Source organism: Falco naumanni (assembly GCF_017639655.2).
Source record: "Falco naumanni isolate bFalNau1 chromosome 21 unlocalized genomic scaffold, bFalNau1.pat SUPER_21_unloc_1, whole genome shotgun sequence".
Classification (NCBI taxonomy): Eukaryota; Metazoa; Chordata; class Aves; order Falconiformes; family Falconidae; genus Falco; species Falco naumanni.
The window spans coordinates 241076-257333 of record NW_024427348.1 but is presented as its reverse complement, the minus strand read 5'-3'; the positions used below and the strand labels follow the sequence as shown (position 1 = coordinate 257333).

At 54.2% G+C, this 16258-nt stretch overlaps 1 protein-coding gene across 1 annotated transcript in view; it reads left to right on the top strand.

Annotated features, from left to right (window-relative positions):
- The window catches only part of LOC121081929 (hydrocephalus-inducing protein homolog), a 64648-nt gene extending 48578 nt beyond the window's left edge, over positions 1–16070 (top strand). The window contains exons 18-24 of the mRNA XM_040581282.1: positions 637–875; positions 3243–3498; positions 4601–4744; positions 6500–6643; positions 7471–7784; positions 13592–13784; positions 15725–16070. Coding sequence (XP_040437216.1) covers positions 637–875; positions 3243–3498; positions 4601–4744; positions 6500–6643; positions 7471–7784; positions 13592–13784; positions 15725–15982 — 1548 coding nt within the window. The 3' untranslated portion in view covers positions 15983–16070. The remainder of the gene's footprint in view (positions 1–636; positions 876–3242; positions 3499–4600; positions 4745–6499; positions 6644–7470; positions 7785–13591; positions 13785–15724) is intronic.
- The last annotated feature ends 188 nt before the right edge of the window (positions 16071–16258 follow it).

The following is a 16258-nucleotide window of genomic DNA, read 5'->3' as shown; positions in this document are numbered from 1 at the left end:
TCTTGTGGTTTTCTTTCTGCTTCTTGTTTCGCTGCCCTGCTATAAACACTTAGAGCTGACTTTGCCAAAGCAGAGGGCCTTGGGGCACCTCACTGCAGGTGATGATCCGTGGGAACAGAGGGCTGCAGCCCTTGAGGGGCTGTTGAGAAGCCTGACTCTTGGGAAGGAAGACTTTGGGGTTTTATCAACCGCTTTTGCAAAGTTATTCTTTGGGGTCTCAGCAGTATCCCCCAGCCGTGTGGCTGCTGCGGGGGGACTGGAGCAGTCCTGGCTTCCTCTGGCCTGGAGCCTTTACGGCAGAGCCGGCCGCCGTTGTCGGGAAGCCAGGAGATATCAAGTGGCTTCCCTGGGTGTGCCCTCCAAGAGGGAGGCTGGAGGGACAATAGCATTCTCCTGAGGGTGAGCATCCCTTGGGTCAGACAAAGCTGGGTTAACAAAGTGAGTCTGTTAAGGGAGGGTAAAATAGAGCTTGTATGAGCTCCTGCACGGGTGCTGTTTCCAGGCACTGTAGCTCCGAGTTGGGGAAAGGAAGCCTTCATGGTTTTTACCCTCATGTCTTTAATCCTTTTTCTGCATCCCGCAGGAGACCAGGGTCCATGGTTTCCATCCTGAGTTACTGTTTGGCTCATCTTACAGGCTGGCAAACGCTCGCGCTGGAGGATTGAACCCAGTAAAGGAGTGATCCCCCCCGAGAGCGAGGTGTCTGTGGCCATCATAGCAAACTTGGACGACACCGAGAGATTTGAGGATGAGGTGAAGGTGTCCATAGAGAACAGCCACACCTACGTCATCCCTGTCCAGGCTGTTGGCACGGGCACAACGATTGTCACCGACAAACCCATTGCTCCAGAGCTCAACTTGGGCCTCCACTTCAGGTAGGGATCTCTCGGCTCCCGCTTCCCACGTGGGCTCGGCAAGGAGTTTTGCTGTAGTCCTTCAGGCTAGTTGTTCTTCAGTGCTCGAGGTCCTGGCTCTGCTTCACCGAAGCCACAGGAACTCCTTTAGGAGTGTTCTATGGCCGTTTGAAAGTTGTTAGATACCCTCAGAAACCACCAAAATGGAAACCAGTTGCTAGATTGTCCCCGATTTGTTTTTAGTTGGAATATATTTATTTCTGTACTTTATCAAAGAATGAGCTGGAGGAAAACAGCAGGTCCCAGAAGCCTCCTGCTGGAAAATGCTACATTACAAGTATAAACATATTTCTGTTTGCAATAACGTTGCTTACCTTTCCACTCGCTATGGACTATTCTCTCGCAAGAGTGGAAAACCTTGGTGGTAGCTTGTTAGCAACTCCTCGACTGAATTAATGGTGCTGGTTTATTTCCCTTCTGCCTGGGAGTCCTGGAGGAGCTGCAGAGTTTCTTTGCCCTGTATCATCCATCAGTCTGCTCGTCTTCCCCGGTTCCCCTGCTGGGCCGCTCTTTATTAGAGGCGCTCGCTCTTCCCTCGTTTCCCCTGCCCGCTTTCCTTGCGGTCTGCCAGCACTGCGGCGGCGGCAGCCCGAGGCAGAAGCGAGCGAGGGTGCCTGCAGGAGCAGCTCTGAGCGGGAGAAGAGGAGAAGTTGGCTGAGGTTGGGTGGGATAAATTGCATGTGCTACCTGAAAGAGCTTAGCTCGGAAGGGGGCATTCACGGATCCTAGTGCGTGTGTCTGAAACTGGCTACATTCTTATAAATGGGAGAAAAAATAAGCCTTTTCAAAGCGCTGTTGCTGTCGGAGTCCTCTTGGGACGAGAATAATACTCTTCTCCAAGTGCCTGTTCCTTTTGCTGGCTGCAAAGAGGCTCCACAGTGCTCCGATACCTAAATTTTGGGCTAGAAAGAGGAGGTTGATGCTGCCTTAAGCATTTAGGCTAGATTAGTGGGGTGGGGTGGGGTGTTGGGGTGTGTTAAATATGCACCCACAAGCCCCCCAGGTAAGCAGGGACGTTACAGGGAGATTGGCACTTGGCCAGCGTGCCCTGTGCTCTGTGCAGCCACAGATGGGCTGCACAGTGGAGGGGAGAGCGTGGGTGGGATTGGTGTCATTGTCCTCTGCCCCCCTTCGTGTCTTTGCCCGCAAGCTAGTTGGGAGCCGCCGTTGGCAGCGGGTGCAGAGCTGCCACCAGGTGAGCTGGGGGGACCCAGGTGACGTCCCAGATGAGGTGGGCTTTCCCAGAGCCACAAATCAGGCACCTACCCAGAGCTTCCCCCAGCCTTCATCTGCCGCTGTCCACAACAGAAAACCGGTTCATACTAAGCCTTGTACACATCATTTGTAAAGTGTGTTTCAAAGACTCGTTTGTTCTAATCTGTCACTTCTGTGTTGGTGTTTAGCTGCTTGTGGCAGACGTGCATTTTGCAAGCCACGTGTTCTGTACCTTTCAAAAACCCAATAATTGTTGTAGGAACAATTCTGTTCCTGGTGGTGCTCAGATTTATAGAGGGTAGAATAATTATTCCACGCTGGCCTGCAGTTAGTGTTTCTTTACATAATGGAACCAATTTCCATTGAATATTCGTTTCGGTTTATATCTAGCTGTAGTGATCAATCTCTTGTTGTCACTCCATTCCCTCAGCTGGTAGACCGGGTCTTGTTGCTGCGTTTGTCTTGGGGGAAGCTTATGCTGATCCTGCGTTCTCACAGTGCATTTACCTTCCTAAGACACAAAACCAGCTGCCCTGTTCAGCTGATGCGTTGGGGGCAGGGAGAGCTGGATGCTCCCTAAGAGATGGGGGAGTGAGGGGGGGGTAAGATGGGCCCCGGCGGTGGGATAACTGGTGCCCAGATCTCCAGATGAGTCTCTGCACCCTGCCAGCTCCCCAGTAGCATCTTCAGAGGAAGCCACCTGAGGCAGCAGCTCCCCAGGAGCAGGTGAAATGGCAGCAGAGCTGCTCGTCCACCCACCTGCAGCCAGGTCAGACCAGCTTCGTGCCTGGTGCAGGGAGACCTGCAGGACGCACCTTGGGAAAACCCTCTGAGTGCTGAGCACCAAAGGGTGATGCTCTGCTCACGAGTACCTGAGGTGATGGATCTTTGCGAAGCTTTTCCTTGCTGTACACAAACTGACCAGCTGCTGGCTGCTGAACTTAGGGCCAGCCGAGGTCTGGCTTTGGCTGAAGCTTCGAGCTAGGTCAGCCTTTTCAGAGGTGGTTTTATTGCTGAGCGTGCGGTCAGATAACGCCGTTGGGGTGCTGAAGCTGGGTGACCGCTGGGAAATAGCAGCCCCCATAACGTTTTCCATCTCTTCTTCTCTTCTAGCTTTGATCGCTGCTGTTACCGTTTCAAGATGACAAACAGAGGACGACGCACCCACCAGCTGTGTTGGTCAACAGAAGGCTTCCCCATGTTCAGCCATCGTGACCGTCTCCGTGCCATCAGTAACACCAAGGGCACAGATTCCTTCCAGAGCCCCAAACCTGCCTGCCCTGTGTTTAAGCTTCAACCACTGAGGACAGAGCTGATGCCGGGCAAGACTGTGGAGATGGTGCTGGAAGGCTCCTCCAGCACTCCCCAGGTGAGTTGCCCCACGAGGGCTGCGCCCTCCCCACCAGGTCACCTCCGCTGGGGCTTCTTCCGACCCCTTGACATTTGCCTTGGGAAAAGGAGCAAGCGCTTTCCAGAAACTGTTTTAATGCCACAAGTTACCATGGCAGCACCGGCTGCTTTCCTTGCTGGCCACCATCAGTGTTTCCATAGTCACCATAAACCCAGCTCGCTGGTACCAAAATGCTGGCTGAAGGGAATGTTGCTGCTTCAGAAGCAGAGGGCAGGTTACAGGGTGTCGTGTGCTGAGGCAGAAAGGAAGGGCGGAGAAAATAAGTTACACTTAGGCTAGGAGCAGAGGCTGTAAATAAATGAAAACATGTGAGGTCATAGATCTGGTGAAAAGAGTGAGTTAAAAAAACCCAAGCACTAAACCTGTGAAGAGAGGGAGAGTCTGAGAGCAGCATCATTTTTCCTCTGCAGACAAACATGGGCAGAGGCTTGTCTAGCGCTGAGTCGTGGAGGAGAAAAACAGTGCGTGCCAGCCCTGATGGTCAGAGTGACGTTCATCCACGTGGGAAAGTGTTCCCAGGGACCGTTATAATTGACAGCTTGACTTGTTGTCGGTATTTCCATACCAGCTCACCCCTGACTCTCAGCCAGCCTTGGTGTCCCAAGGGCAGCCGGGTCTGGCAGCACCCTTGGGTGGCAGCTCAGCAGGGTCACGGGGTGTTCTCCCCCCCGGGCCCTTCTTTCCAGGCCAGGGGAAATCCCACTCTGCAGAGGAGCTGCCAGCTAACCCTGGTGTACGTTCCTTGGCTCTGGGACCGCTGGGCCCAGGTCTTTAAGCAAATGTGGAATGAATCTTCATGAAGCTCCTGCTGTTCCTAATGATCTGAAAGGTGCTTGCAAGGGTTGCCTCAGTGGCAGCTTGCAGAAGGCTTGATCGCTCACCTAGCTGAGTGCCCTCATAAACAGGATGCAGCATAACAAGAGGAGGGGGCTATTGAGGAGGGCAGTGGCTGTAAGTTGCGGCAGGAATAGGGTCCGTGGTTGGGTGGCTAGCAACTGCAGCGTGTTTTGTGGATGCCCTGCCAGCACCTGCTTGGGTGACGCGTGACTCTTGCATGCAGGTGGTGAAGGAGCGGCTGCTGTGTCACGCCGTGGTGGGGAGCAAGGCGGGGAAGGCACAGATAATGCAGATGGACGTCACGTGTGAGTTCGTTGATCCCGTTCTGCAAGTGTCTACCAGAGAAATCGCATTCCGGGTGGAGAAGGTAAGTCTCAGGATTGCATCCTGGCATTGAAGAGCGTGGCTGATGGCCGAAAGCCTGCAGGGTGTGCGTGCCTGTTAAACACGGGGGGGATGGGGACGGTTAAACCGCTTCCCCAAGTCCACGGGGCTTCGGCTATCGATTCGAGCCAGAGCAAGCTTTGGCCGTTACCACGAGATGGTTCTACCGCCGAGATGGTGATTTTGCTGCCCTGGGGTCGGGGACAGTCACAGCTCTGCCCTTCTCGAGGTGGAGGCAGGATGGAGCTGCTGCGCCAAGGGCACAGGTGAGGCAGTGGGACCCGCGAGCGCAGCGTGGCCGTTGCACAGCCGCCTTGTGCGCTGGGGCTGCCGGGGGGAGAGCCGATCGCTGCAGCTGAGCGATGCTAAACCCCTCCTCGCCCTTCCTGAGGTGCTTTGTGAAGTAAGTGAGGATGTTCTTAGCGATGAGATGGTTTTCTGACTTCAGCGAAGTAACGCTGAGATTGCAGCTGCTGCGCTGAGGGGGGATCGTAGCCACTTGTAGAGAGACACGCATTTGTGTAGTCAAGATGAAGGGAGGTTTTTGAGGCTCCTCCAAGGCATGGGGATGTCTGAACACCGATCCTGCAGGGAAGCTGAGAAGAATGGAGCTTCCTGCCAATTCCTCAGGCTGGTGAAGGAAAACTGTCATCTTTTGTCTCTCTCTGCCTTCCCTGCTCTTGGCATGGATGCTAGCTCTTTGCGTTTCCCTCAGCCTCACCTCCTTCAAAGGACCTGCAGTCATCCCTCAGCTGCAGTGATGACAACACCGATGCAAAACAGGAGCCCTTTAGTCTCTGGGTCCTGACTCCTCCATCATCTTTCCCTCTCCCACGCGGTGTCTGAAACAGAGAAGATGGTTCATTATTTAGTTTCTGTATTTTCAGGCCTCTCCTCTGGTTCCCAGGCTTCCAGAGAAGCACAAAATCCTGTGAGCGGGTGGTTCACACTTAATGAGAAGCTTTTCAGCTGTTCCTGATGTCTGCCTGTGTTCTGCTTGATGCCCTGTGCTCTAGTTTATCGAGTGCTATGACGCTGCAGCTGTTGGATATCGATACATCCAGAACTAGTTTCCCAACCGCTGCCTAGTTGATGTGAACCCTGCAGGAAGGCCAGAGCGATGCATAAACAGAAAGAAATAGCTTAGGCTGAGCTTAACTGTGAGGCTACAGACACTTTGTCACTGGAGCAGGGACAGCAGGACACACGTTGCAACCAGACCGTTGAGGTTTCTAGCTGGCTGTTTGTGCGTGTAAATGTTCCAAGCTAACCTTAGGCTACTGCAGGCTCTCTGCTCCAGGCCAAATCCTGCTTGCTTTTCTCTTCTGACTAGCATCCCTGCTTTTGTGAGGCTCCTGGAGCCACTAAGGCTGTAGGAAATGACTGGGGGTGAAAATCGTCTTGTGCCATTCTGCCCAAGAGAGGGTAAACTGGAGACAAGCGCTCTGGGTTCACTTTCTGCTTTTGACCTTGGTCAAGCAGCTGCCTCCTCTCAAGGTGCTGTTCCCTCGTCTGTATGTGAGACTGTTTCCCTGCCCCCTGGGGGATGCTGTGGTTTCTAAACGTGAAAAGCACCTGACGTTCTGAAAGAAAAACCTTGTAGAAGGGTAGAAACTAATACAGACAGTGACTAAGAGATGTGTGCAATTTTGGGGTTGAAAACTCTGAAATGCGTCGGAAGGGAAGGGAGGTGCGTGGCCACTTCAGGTTGTTTGTTTCTTGTCTCCTCTTTCTGTAGCTACCCAGTGACGTCCTCAGCCTACAGCATAAGCCTCTTTCTTTAAAAAACATGTCCTCCCTGCCGCTGAGCGTCGTCCTGGCCTTAGATCAACCCTTCAGAGTCTGTGATGCGGCCCAGCAGCCCCTCCCTGCAGATGTCCAGGTGAGCAGGACCTTCCCGCGGTGGGCTTTGAGGAGGAGGGATGTGGCGGTGCGTTCCTGTTGGGAAGTCCTCTGGCAGTGTCTTCTGCAGAGTCAGCAGTAGCCTGGCCCCAACTCAATCAGATCTGAAGCGAGCTGCTGGAAGAAACAAAAATACCCGAGTTGGGAAGATACTTCGTGGCTCAAAGCCATGAGGAGAAGGGAGCAGGCACCTAGGGCTGGGCAAGCCATGGAGTAAAGGTATCTCCTGGGACTTGCAGCAGCCGTCCTCAGCCAACCTCAAGAGCAGCTTGCTCTCTGTGAGGGCAGCTCTGCCTTCGGGAAGGCTGAGGATGCTCCTCCCGCTGTCGCCTGGCACCTGCCCTGTCGGTGGTGGAAGGTGCTGGACGTGGGCTGTGCTGGACACGTGCTGGTGGAGGTGCGGGCACCGTTCCTGTGCCGTGCCGGTGACTGGCCCCTGCGAGGCTGAGGCTGCCGTGCCGGTGCACTTGTGCTGTGAGGATAAAGGAGTTTCTCTGGAGTCAGGGCAGCAGCCCTGGCTTGCCGGAGTGCTGGTTCGGCTGTGTGTTTAGCACAGAGCCTCTGTGGGTCCAGAATTCAGTAGGACAATATTTATTTCCCCCTGGTATCGATGCAAAGCACAGAAACGTGAGCCTGCAATAGTCTGACGAGAGCGTGGTGCTTGCAGTCAGGCACTCGCTGTAAAGAACGTGCAGGGTGGGCTGAGAAGCCCACGCTGAGGTCATGCTTTAAGACATTGACATGTTCCATGCTATCCAGCCTTGGACTTCATTACGCTGGTGTTTGATCTTTTTAATCTCCTTGCAGCCAATGAAGCTGGAGGTAGGGGAGGAACGTCATTTCTCCATCGGATTTAACCCTGCTCACGAGGAGCATCTGAATAGCTGGGTGGCAGAGAAGGCTCTGAAGATACAGCTGCTCGAGCATCCTCGCGAGGAGCAGGTCACTGTTCGGGGAGAAGTCTTCTTCCCCAATCTCCAGTTCCAGACTATGGCCGTGGACTTTGGGTGCATCTTGAATGACACTGAGGTGGAGCGTTACATTGAGATGACCAACTGCAGCCCGCTTCTCGTCCGGTACCACTGGTCGTTCCTGACGGGCGGCCACGCGAGCCAGCTGAGGTATGTGCACCGTTGCCCTCTCCTTGAAGCTCTTCTTCCTAGTGTCCTGTCTGTACCTGGCGAAGACCCAGGCTGTTTGCCTGGGATCTGGCAAGCAGCTGTCAGCTCTCCCTGGTGGGAATAACACCTGCCAGCCGTGGTCAGGCTAGATGCTCAGGGAAAAGGTGATCTCCGCCGGCTGGACGCTGGGGGGGAGACCCTGTTCTCCAGCCGAGCTGGGGCTGTATGACACTACTAACGCTTTTTGCTTAGCCCATACCCTGGAGTCCTGCTGTGCCTCTGGAGCTACAAAGCCACGCTTAGGCACGTGGACGGTAACATCACCGGTTTTCCATCCCTGCCGACCCTGTACGTTGTCATTTCATCCTAAGAGCCTACATAGGCGCTGCCACCAGAAGGACCTGCTGCTGCCCCGGTCCCTTGCTGCTGCTTTGCTGTAGCCCCCGTACTGGTTCCCCGGGAAGGAAAGCTGCTGTGGAGAGCTGTGCTCGCAGACCCTGGTGGCCTGAGGCAAACACCACCCTGGAGAAGGGAGTTTTTGTCTGTTAGCTGTTTTGTGAATGCGATGTGCAGTTGATTCAGCATTTTTCACCAAAACGGCAGGTTCTGCTGGGGCTGTAGGTCCAGCTGCAGGTGTCGGTGGGAGCGCTTGTCTGAGCATCCTTGGGAGGCAGGGCATCCAGCCCTGGTCAGTGGTTTCCAAGCCCAAGAGCACTCTTGCAGTGGTGCTGCAGCACATCTATAAACACATTTCTAGCAGTTCCTCCCGCTGTGGCCTCTCTGCGTAGTACAGAAGCCTAGTCTGGGCGGTTTTAATGACAGTAGCAACTGGTTTTTCCATAATGCCCTGGGAAACCGAGCAAAGTTAACCACTGCGCGTTGAAGTGCTGCTATTGCAAATAACAGAGATCATAAATAAACAGTTTTGTTTAGGGAGTTGGAATTTGGCTTAGAGGAGACTGGGCACTGGCATTAGCTATGGCGGTGAGGAGGGCTTGGGGGAGAAGCTGTGGACACTGGGGTAGCCCGTTCACAGCGGGGTCTTACCAGGTAACGGCCAGTCTGGTGTGGCCCTTCATGCGCGGCGCCTTCAAGAACAGACCCTAAAATGCAGGGGAAAGTCTGCAAAAGCAGGTGCAAGGAGGTGGACAGGGAAAGAGTAACAGGGCTGTAAGCTTTGCTCGGAAGCCCCTGTCATCTCCTGGTAAATTAGATTAGGGTTTAATTACAAGCTAAGGGAAAAATCTAACGTTGATGATAGAACAATGCATATATTTTATGATAACAGAGAAACACACACATTGGAGCAAAGCCTGTGTGGAATGAATTTCCTCTGGGGCCACTTATTGGCCAGTTGCCTGTTTGTATCTACTCTTTTTTTTTTTTTTTTTTTTTTTTTTAGGGTTTTGGAAATGTGACTGCTGAATCAGTTTTCAGCTTTTAATTCCCCCATCTCCACTTAAGTTGGCTTTGCTGGACCTGAGCCTGCAGGTTCTTCCGGCAGACGCTGAGTCACCCAGCTCTGAGTTGGTAGCAGCTGAGGGTCCTGAGCATCTGGCAGGATAGCAGCCCCTGCTCCAGAGGGTTTGGCATAGCCCCTTTGCTGGCTCGTTAGTGCTGTGGACGTTAGGACAGCTCCCTTTTCTGCTCTGCATGTTAATTAAGCAGTAATGTGCTCGCTCTGGGTCCCTCGGCAGACACCATGTGATTCTCCATGTCAGGGCTGGAAATGAAGATGGTCTCCAGGCTATTAACACCTCAGATTGCTCATTAAGAGCCCAGCAGAAGGGCAGCATGTCAGATATTATTTCTGGTCTACATTAAGCACTGTTGCTATTCTAAATTATCAGATCAAACTAACTCGGTCTGACATCGAGGGAATCAAACATCAGGTCTCGTGAAGGCGAGATCGATAGAATTGAAGCGTCCACACTTCTAACCTTGCTGGAGCTGATTGCCAGAGACTCCCAGCATCAATCAGACACACACATTTATTTTGGCCAGGAGAGAAAAATGTTGTTTCTCTGCCTGGACAAGACTATTTGTGCTTAAAGTGGGTTGTTTTTTTTTGTTTCTTCTAATTGTTCAACCCATTTTTTCCTCCTTACTCTTTAGTCACTGCTGCTACTTTGAGCAATCGTATCAGCAACACAGTCCAGCCATTGCTGTGCGGTTAGTCCTTTCCAGGGCGCGCACAGTGACAGTTGGAGGTGTCGGATCTCACTGCAATGATGTTGCTTCTCTGTCTCCGCGCTGCCTGGTCTGAATGTCAACGGGTGGTTCAGTAAATGCACAAATCTTAGCTCAGCAGAGGAATTTATCCTAGCAAAGAAATAGGCATCAGGGCATTGGGACAAAATGCAGTTTCGAGTTTGCTCTTGGCGAGGGCAGACCATCACCACCACCTTCCCCAGCTGCTGGCCAGGTGGCCCAGCTCAAGCCGCGTGTTCCCACAGGGTGCACTGGGCAGGTTTTGAGTTTACTTCTGTATCACATTGTTTTGTTTTCAGTTTCAAACACCCTTGAGCTGTCTTGCTTGTTCCAAAGTCCCTTTTCAATCTGCGTCTGTTGGCCTGCAGGACAAATCAAAGTGCATCGTCGGGGTCCATAAGCCTGTTTAGATGCCTCAGGGGCGCATGGCCTCTGGTGCTTTGCCCTGTGACAGAGCTGGGGCTTTGTTGGGGGGCTTGTTTTCCCCCGGTACTTCGGCTGTGCCTAAGGGATGCACCAGCGTGTGGTTCCTGGGGGCCTGGGCAAGGATGCTGGGCGTGTGGGTGCCACGCACCAGGGCAGCAGCCTCAGCGCTGTTAAAACTCCTGCATTTAATGCAAAGGGGTGGTGGCTCCTGGCACGTGTCCTTGGTGCTGGCAGGACCTGCAGGGACCTCGGGCCTTCCGATCACCATTCTGGGGTGTCTGTCCTGCTGGTGGTGGCTCTCGCACAGCCTGAGCTGGCAAGGTCACGTCATCCTGCCTGAATCTTCACGTGCGGTTTGCAGAAGCGGTGTGATTTCTAGCTCCTCTATTTTGGGAGGTGGGTGTGGGAAGTGGTGTGAAGCTGTGTCCTTAGGAGGCTCAGAAACCAAGAGACAGGCTGAGATGATTTTTTTTCCTAATGTCTCAGCGGTTTGGGTGGTGGGTGGCACAAGGCTGTCCTGGCCCTAGCAGGAAGGACTCTTCTCTCCCTGCTGTCAGTGTGCCTGTGCTGCCATTGAATCCCCCCTGTTAATACCTGGATCCATTTTGTCTCATCTGACGGGTGGTCAGGTTGGGTGAGATGGACGCAGGGGGGCTTAACACCTTGCTGTCAGCCCCTCCAGCCCCAGGCTGACCTGCTTATGTCAGGAGGCTCCTCATCTCCGCTCCAGCGTGCTGGTGGAGGCACTTCCGCAGCCCTTTGGCCCCTCTGCTTTGGGGCTGGTCCCTTCTGCAGGTGGAGGAGCCGCTCTCTGCTCCTTGCCTTCATCCCTGCGTTCACAGCCTTGCTCTGAAAGTGCTGGAGGCTGCCCAGAAGGTCCCGATTCTGAGAAAGGGTTACCTCAAGCCTGGGCTGATGCCGAACATCTCATCATCTTGCCCTTCTTTCCCAGGACCAACCCCCTTTCCTTCAGTGCCAGGAAGATGTCGTGTCCTTGGGGTCAGCTTTCTGTTGACATCTCGGGTTCCTCACTCCCTTCCTTTTCATGTGATGCTCATTGTTGTTCTTTTTGACTTTCCCCCACTGGAAAGAGTCCCTGGCTGTGCTGCTTCACGCTTCTCTGCAGCAGGACTTGCTAATCACATCATCTCCCAGCACTGGGTCCCGGAGGGCTTCTACTTTAGAGGGAAAAATACTGTTGTTGTCTAGGCACCACGGTCTGGTGAAGTTGCCTCAAACCATTCTGTAGAACTAGAGGTACCTTAATAAATGATTATGGATTTTCCATCTTGGGGGTTTCCCTCTCCTCGGGAGCTGTTACTAAGCCGCATTATTTATCACGAGCCACTCTAAGAGCTGCGGTTTCATTTCCTCACCATGTGCATCGTAGCGAGCGGTTCTGGGACAGCTGCCGCGATGACGGCCGGACCCAGGCGCCCAACGGGTGCGTGGGCTGGTGCGTGGCTGGAGGGTGTTGAGGTGCTCCTCTTGGTGGCCCGACACTGTGGGCATCTCCCCTGCCGCCAGGGAAAGGTAGCGTGCAGCTGCAGGCTGCCCAAAAGCACCACTGTCCCAGCTGAGCTGGATTTATCTCATCCTTACGGAGCTGCCCAAGTCAGCGGCCGCTGGAGGTGTCGGGCAGTTTGGTCGCCCGTCAGGGCCCCCCAACATGCACCCGGGTGCCTGGGCTGAGAGGAGCAGAGGTTGCGTGGGTGGGACCGTAGGTGGGCGATGCGCTGCAGGGCTGAGCGAGCGCCTTCATCCCCTCCAGCCCTGGTTTGTTCTTCCCCACGGATGGTGCCGAGCTGTTGCTCGGGGTCCCCGTGGCGTCCCAGCAGCGGGCGGAGGGAGGGCTGTCAGGGGCTCACCTGGGCGAAGCCGTGTTCTTGCATGTCGCTGTAGGGAGGGCAAGTCAGGCGGGATCTCTTCCAGGTTATGAAGAGCAGAGCCTGTAATCCAGAAACGAAAACCAGCCTTAGATACTAAAGACAAATCTTTGTTTGGAGCCCGTGGTTCAAGGCACTGAATTCCCAGCTGTAAAAAATGTGCCGTGTTTGACTGCGGGGGGAACGTTTACGAATAGGAACAGCGGCAGGTAGGCATGGCCCGAGCGCGTCCCTCCACGTGGCGTTGGAAATCCAAGCAGAGCTACTGTGAGCACCTGCTGCAATTTCATACAGGGACCAGAGTTGGAGTCATTTGGGAATTCTGAAAACGTTAACCCATACGCTTTTTACTGGCTGCTGTTGCTCAAAGGATAAACTCGGCTCTGTTTGCAAAACGAGCGGTTGAACTGCTTTGCTGAACCGTTTGTCAAATTTGTCCTCCAACAGTTTGTGTTTAGAAAATGCTGGGGAGGTAATGATGGCATCAGGACGTGCCACACCGGTTAGAAGCTCGTTTCAGCAGAGCTGCAGCCTTTTTGGCGCGAGGTGCGGTTCGAGCTGCTGTTTTGCAGCCAGGGAGTACCTGCGGCACGGCAGGGAGCTGAATCTCGGTGTCGCGATTGGAATAGATTGATTAAAAATGACCAGCGTTTCCTTCCCCAAAGTACTAATCGCGGCTGCTTTGGTGCTCATCGGGGATCAATGGGCTGTTTAATTGTGAGTCTCTGCCTGGAGCCGCTTGACGTGTCTTCCCGTGTTCCTTGCGTGTGCGAAGGTGTCCCGTGCTGGGCTCGTGCCGGCTCCGTCGGGGTTCAGGCACAGCAGGCGGCGGGCTCCGTCCCTGCTCCTGCCATCGCCACTGCTGGTCCTGACCCGCAGCTGTGCGTAACCGCCCAGGGGAAAATTCAGGGTAAATACCTAGAAGAGCTGAAAACCTCCTTGCGGCACTGGGTCTGTGCTGGCTCATCACCATCCAGATCTGCCCCTTTGTGTCTCAGTCCCACCTTTTTGTGCAGTTTGTCCTTTTGTCTCCCTGCAAGGTGTTCACCTCTGATATCTGCAGTTCCTCATTGCAAGCAGTTGCCACTGCTGGACCAGCGTTGTCCCTGGGCAGCCCCCAGCATTGACCTGCTGCATCCTGGTTCTGGAGCTGCCAGGTCGGATCCATTCCTGGGCTGGCGGCACCAGTGCCCACCCAGGGGCCACGTCCTGCCAAGGAACTGCTTCTCCAGGTCTTCCTCCCTCCTGCTGCAGCTTCATGATTGAAGTTACGGTTTCTTCCAGGTTCAGCCCTCCAGCACCTAAACCTTTCATCAAACCCCAGCCACCAAAGGAGGAGGGAGCCTGCTCGGAGCACTCGGCATCTGCAGAGAGCAGTGTCAGTGATGGATGCGTAGAGGAGCCAGCTGAAGCCCTGGGAGCAGTGGGGGATCCTGCCCAAGAGCCAGCAGATGCAGAGGACTCCCTGGAAGCAAAGGTAGATTTTCTTGTACACTCACTGTTTTGCGTTGCCTCCCCCAGCTTGCCACCAAAAAGCCGTGCTGGTGCCAGCGTCCCTTTTTTGCTGCCCTGCTGCCATGTGCCTTGAGAGTGGGCTGGGCAGCAGGGCCAGCAGCTGGACACGGGGCTTATGGGGAGGGACAAGTAGGGTAGTGTTGTTTGGAGAAGCCCATTCAGGTCCTCCTGACCTATGGTGAGGTTGGGGTTTTTTGGTTGGGTTTTTTTTGCACTGTGAAAGGAGGGGTTTTACCTGCACCGTGATGTGGAGGCTTCCAGTTCCCTTCCTCTGTCAAGCCCTGCCCAGTACTGGTCTCCATGTGCCACCTTCTCAGCCCCAGCTAGAGCCACCCGTTGTCACGTCTCTGCCTTCGCCCGAGCCCTGGTATTGCAGCGATGGCCACAGAGCTGCCTTTTTATAAATGGAGACTTGACAAAGTCGCTGTCTTTTCCTCTTAGTATGGAAAACAGCCTTTGGTCTGCTGACCTTCCTGGTGAGCCTCGGTGCTTTGGAGCTTGGCCTCGGTGCTAGTGGGAGCTGATGGCGCCTTTTGCATCACGTGGGACAGAGGCTGCTCCTGGGGCAATAAAAAAGGATATAGGAGAGCACAGGAGGTTCTGAAAGTGCCGGAGTTGGTGTTAAGTTCAAGGAGGGGGGTCGCACCTGCTGACATCTAAATATCAGTGGTTTTAATGTTGTAGCTCTGCACGTGTTTTCTGAATCAGGAAAAAGGATACCTGGTAGGCATAAAGAATAGCGCGGCTGAATGTTTTCAGATAGAAGCATGAAATCATTTTTGTGCCCTGCTTTGTTGCCATGTATGCACAGATAAAGCAGGGAAATTCAAGGGGATATGGCTAGGTAGGATCCAAAATTGCTTCAAAGGATACATCTGGGTTGCAGCGTTGTCTTCTGCTTGTGTCACTGTATCAAGGCAATGCCCATGTAGCCTTCCTGGGGAGGTGGGAGACCATAAGCCTGGGAAAGATGTGGGTTAGCGTCTTTGGGAATATGCCCCTGGCAAAGCTTTGCAGGCTGGAAGATGTGGAGACAACAGAAAGAGCACTGAGATGTGAGAAGGCTCAGCCCTCCCCAGTGCTTTATCTCCTTGGAGAGATGTAGCCTCTGGTTAGGTCTGAGGATGTGCTGTACATACCCTGCCCATGTCAGAGCCCCAGCGCAAAGCCCTCCTTCATGTTACCGAAGCAGCAGGTATTGTTAAACTTCAAGAGCAATCACAAAGCCCTTGCTTATAAATAGGGGTCAGAAGCCCAGGGACGAGGTTCCGTTTAAAGGATGGCACCTCTGAGGTTAAACACCAGCCCTCAGCTGCTGCAAGACAGAAAAACATCTCAGCTGCCTTTTTCAGGATGGTGTTATTCGAGAGAAATGGCGATCCTCAGCCCTCCAGCACTGATGAGTGCACAAGGGGAAAGCTAAGCACCACCTGAAATGGGACAGCTGTGCCAAGGACTTCTGAAGTCCTTATTTCCCATTTTTGACACTTCTCGCTTGCAGCTGCATTCCTATTATTGTCATGGAGAACCTGAGCTGTCCAGGGGTGGGGTGTTTGGTGCGTTTCTTGGGCAGGAGTGAGCAAAGCTGGGGTGGCATGAGGGTGCAACGTGCCCTCGAGGTCCCTGCCAGGACAGGGTGCTGGGAGCACCCCGCTTCCTCGTGCAAGCCGGTGGGTCCGAGCCCGCCTGCCGGTGTGACACGGGCTCCACCTGCACCTCGTGTCTCATCTGCACGGGTCTTGGACCCACACTCGGCTAATGGCACAGGCGTCCCCGTACTTGGTGTGTGCCTGTGTCCCATCTTAGCTGCTCTTGGCTCGATGAGGCGGTGGAGCCTGCAGCACAGTGATCCCCCTCAGCCCAGCCAGCTGCCTCCTGTAGCCCATGGTGCTTGTTTTCCAGCTGCTGCCGTCCGCTGCTGTGGAGCTGGAAAGTCGGAGGCCAGTGAGGAGCCAGGAAAGGATGCGGTTTGTGGAGGTGGAGCCCCTCCCCTCGGGACCGGAGGAGGTAAGTGGGCATCTGTCTCACGTCCCCGCTCCCAGCGTGGCAAGCAGTTACGTAGCCCCCGCTGCCACTGGTGGCCCTCGGTGCTGCTCACGGAGTGGCCTCGCATCCCTCCCAGCACGTTGCGCAGCGCTGCTGAAGCAACCGGCCATGTAGGGCTGACCGAGGGTCCTGCCTGTGCAGCGCCTGTGGAGGGTGTTATTCGTCTTGTTACTCATCAGGTGCTCGGTAGGAAATTTTTGCAGTAGCTTTTGCGAGAGCAGTGTGCGGGTCGGAGAGAGAGTGAAAAGTGTCAGGAGTCAGACGAGCTGGGCTGGAGTCCACGCCCAGCTCCAAGGGCTCTCATCTCCAAGTCTTGTGTTTTTCTGAAGGCAGTAAAAAGTGTTTTTAAAGGCAAGTTCTTCAGCTGAGAGAATGTCTTGCTGCCAGGAG